Genomic DNA, 3,629 nt, shown 5'->3' on the forward strand with positions numbered 1-3,629 from the left:
GGTGGCAGGTGTGTGTGTTCCTCTGGGCAGGGTGCTGCAGCCCTGGGCCAGGGGCCACCCCCACCAGCTCTGACCCCCCTAGTCCTCTCCAGTTTTAACAGATGAACAGAAGTCCCGGATCCAGGCCATGAAGCCCATGACAAAGGAGGAAGGGGACGCGAGGCAGAGCGTGATCAGGAGAGTCGTGGATCCCGAAACAGGGAGAACCAGGTATGATCCCTGGGGAAAAAGGAGGTGGGTTTTTCCATCCCCATCCCTCCTGAGCTGCTCCCTCACAGCTCCACTCTTCTCATACCCATGGTGGAACTTACCTGGAAGGTGACATGTTTTGACATCAAATCATTGAATTGTGCTGGGGCTCCATGCAAGGGGCACTGAGCTGCATGCCAGCCAGGAGCTGTAGGATGCAGACACCAGAGCACCCTGCTGCCCCAGGCAGAAGGGTTGTTCCTTGTGCTGTCAAGGATTCAGTTGCTTCCTATTCAATGGGAATCTACAACCAGGAGCCAGGGGGGTGGCTGCCACCACCCTCTGCCTCATGCATTTGCCTTTCAGCTCCAAAGCACCTGGCCCTGGTTGGCACCCAGGTGCACCTGAAGAGGAAGAAGTAGTGTCCCTGGGGTTACAGACAACACTCATCCCATAAGTCGTTTAGCTGCCAAATAGAAATGACCCAGTTTTTAATAAAATGCATCTTTTCAGCAAGCTGAAAACATGCTGAAGAGAATTGGGTATGACAAGTCCAGTCTTAAAATAGAAGGCAGCCTGTGGGGCTCAGGGAGGTGGGGAGGGTCCCCTGTAAATCTTCCTCTTCCTCAAGCTCCTCTTCTGATGACTCCAGTGACAGTGACTCCAAAACAAAGAAGAGCCGACACAGCAAAAAAAAGCGAGTGAAACAGAAGGACAAGAAGAAGAAGAAGAAGAGAATAAAGAAGAAATCAAAAAAGTTAAAGGAAAGAGCTAAGGAGGAGAAAGCCAAGGAAGAGGTGATGCCTGGACCCTCGCTGGAGCAGTGGCAGAAGGAGTCACTGGTGGACTCTGGACCAGGTAGGGGTGGTGTTTCCCTCCTAGGCAAGCAAGCCTCACAGTATCTCACCCTTTGGTGAAATAAAATTCCACCTGCTGAAGATGGGGCACACAGGTGCGGTGCTGGGGGGACACGTGTCACCTGTGCTGGGACCCCAGGAGGTGTCCCAGGGAGGCAGGGCTGGGTACAGCAGGGAGCTCCAGGCTCTCCTCCCTCCTTCCCACCCTGGCCATCCTCAGGCCACACCAAGGAAACACAAGGAGCCACACTCAGAGATTGATTTCTGAAGTACTTAGATGTAGCTTATAGATGTGAGCAAAGATGCCAAGTGGGAGGACATGGGCAGGGTGCTGCAGCCCTGGGCCAGGGGCCACCCCCACCAGCTCTGACCCCCCTAGTCCTCTCCAGTTTTAACAGATGAACAGAAGTCCCGGATCCAGGCCATGAAGCCCATGACAAAGGAGGAATGGGACGCGAGGCAGAGCGTGATCAGGAGAGTCGTGGATAGGTGTGTGTGTTCCTCTGGGCAGGGTGCTGCAGCCCTGGGCCAGGGGCCACCCCCACCAGCTCTGACCCCCCTAGTCCTCTCCAGTTTTAACAGATGAACAGAAGTCCCGGATCCAGGCCATGAAGCCCATGACAAAGGAGGAATGGGACGCGAGGCAGAGCGTGATCAGGAGAGTCGTGGATCCCGAAACAGGGAGAACCAGGTATGATCCCTGGGGAAAAAGGAGGTGGGTTTTTCCATCCCCATCCCTCCTGAGCTGCTCCCTCACAGCTCCACTCTTCTCATACCCATGGTGGAACTTACCTGGAAGGTGACACGTTTTGACATCAAATAATTGAATTGTGCTGGGGCTCCATGCAAGGGGCACTGAGCTGCATGCCAGCCAGGAGCTGTAGGATGCAGACACCAGAGCACCCTGCTGCCCCAGGCAGAAGGGTTGTTCCTTGTGCTGTCAAGGATTCAGTTGCTTCCTATTCAATGGGAATCTACAACCAGGAGCCAGGGGGGTGGCTGCCACCACCCTCTGCCTCATGCATTTGCCTTTCAGCTCCAAAGCACCTGGCCCTGGTTGGCACCCAGGTGCACCTGAAGAGGAAGAAGTAGTGTCCCTGGGGTTACAGACAACACTCATCCCATAAGTCGTTTAGCTGCCAAATAGAAATGACCCAGTTTTTAATAAAATGCATCTTTTCAGCAAGCTGAAAACATGCTGAAGAGAATTGGGTATGACAAGTCCAGTCTTAAAATAGAAGGCAGCCTGTGGGGCTCAGGGAGGTGGGGAGGGTCCCCTGTAAGGCATCTAATGAAGACAATTACATTTCTGTTTATGTTTGGAGGTGTGAGCCACCTCTGACACTGCTTGGAATTTGCTCAGCAAGATACTCCCAGGTCTGGCTGAATTTCAGGCCCAAACTGGCTCCTGTTTCTCAATGGCTCTGCAGTTTTCTGGGGCAGCCAAGACCAGACCTGAACTGTCTGCAAAAAACAAAAATTAGGTTTTGCAGGGGCTGCTGCTGTTGACAGCAAAGCCCCTGCAGATGGTGGAGTGGCAGGAGATGCTTTTATTAGGAGTGTTCTCTCCCATATGGAAGCAGCTGGCTCCACAAGCAGCAACCAGTGCCCACAGCCTGGGGCAGGGCCCATGCAGGGGGTTGCTGATGCCTCAGGGGGCAGCAGACCTGTCCTTGCTGCAGGATGATGACATGAATCCCACAGGAGCCAGGGAAGAGCTTGCTGTGCTATTTAAGCTTGATAGGGCCAAGAAGAAGTCACTTAATGCAACATCAGGGGTAGGTGGTCACTGGCCATGCCTGGAGGTGCATCAGCCCAGCCCCTGGTCCAGGGCACGTGCTGCTGTGAGGGAGCTGGGGGCTGAGCTGGGTCACAGCAGCAGCTTTTGGGGGTGGGGGTCACCACCTTCTGTGGCTGGGGACAGCCTGGCTGGCAAGAGCCTGCCTGTGGTCCTCACAGCTCCTGGCCCTGTGTTTGTCTTCCAGGCTTATTAAGGGAGATGGAGAAATACTAGAAGAGATTGTCAGCAAGGAGAGACACAAGGAGATTAACAAGGTACTGAGGACTTAGCCACCAGCCTGAGCTGCTGGTGAGGGGTGGGTATTTTCTTGCCTTCCTCGGGACCTCACCAACTTGACCAGGACAAACCAAGCCCTGGCAGCTCCACAGGACGCCTGTGGGTGGGTGCTGGTGGTCCCTCCTTCTCGAGCAGGCAGTGCTGAGTGCCCATGTCCCTCCCTTTGCAGCAAGCCACCCGTGGGGACGGGCTGGCCTTCCAGGCAAGGACAGGGATGCTGCAGTGAGTATGGGGACACCAGCCCAGGTGGGAGGCTCTGGCTCTGGACTGTGCAGACAGCACCACACCAGGATGCTTCCCCAGGGGCAGTTTCCAGCCACTCTGTAAGTTACTGAGAAGGAGAGATGTTAATGCTTCATCTCCCAGTAAACAGCTTCTCCTCTCCCTTTCTTGACTGGGGCCAGTGTGGCTGTCATGCACTTGGACCTGCTTGCCCTGATGTCCCTTTTGAGGCTGGAGGAGCTGAGCAGAGCCCAGGGGATGGGAGCACTGGTACTGAGCACCCT

At 54.9% G+C, this 3,629-nt stretch overlaps 1 protein-coding gene across 1 annotated transcript in view; it reads left to right on the forward strand.

Moving 5' to 3' along the window:
- Nucleotides 1-3,349, forward strand: part of ARL6IP4 (ADP-ribosylation factor-like 6 interacting protein 4) — a 5,147-nt gene extending 1,798 nt beyond the window's left edge. The window contains exons 3-7 of the mRNA XM_010002544.1: nt 93-210; nt 758-1,047; nt 1,620-1,737; nt 3,032-3,101; nt 3,293-3,349. Coding sequence (XP_010000846.1) covers nt 93-210; nt 758-1,047; nt 1,620-1,737; nt 3,032-3,101; nt 3,293-3,349 — 653 coding nt within the window. The remainder of the gene's footprint in view (nt 1-92; nt 211-757; nt 1,048-1,619; nt 1,738-3,031; nt 3,102-3,292) is intronic.
- The last annotated feature ends 280 nt before the right edge of the window (nt 3,350-3,629 follow it).

Source organism: Chaetura pelagica, unplaced genomic scaffold (assembly GCF_000747805.2).
Source record: "Chaetura pelagica isolate M959 unplaced genomic scaffold, ChaPel_1.0 scaffold618, whole genome shotgun sequence".
NCBI lineage: Eukaryota > Metazoa > Chordata > Aves > Apodiformes > Apodidae > Chaetura > Chaetura pelagica.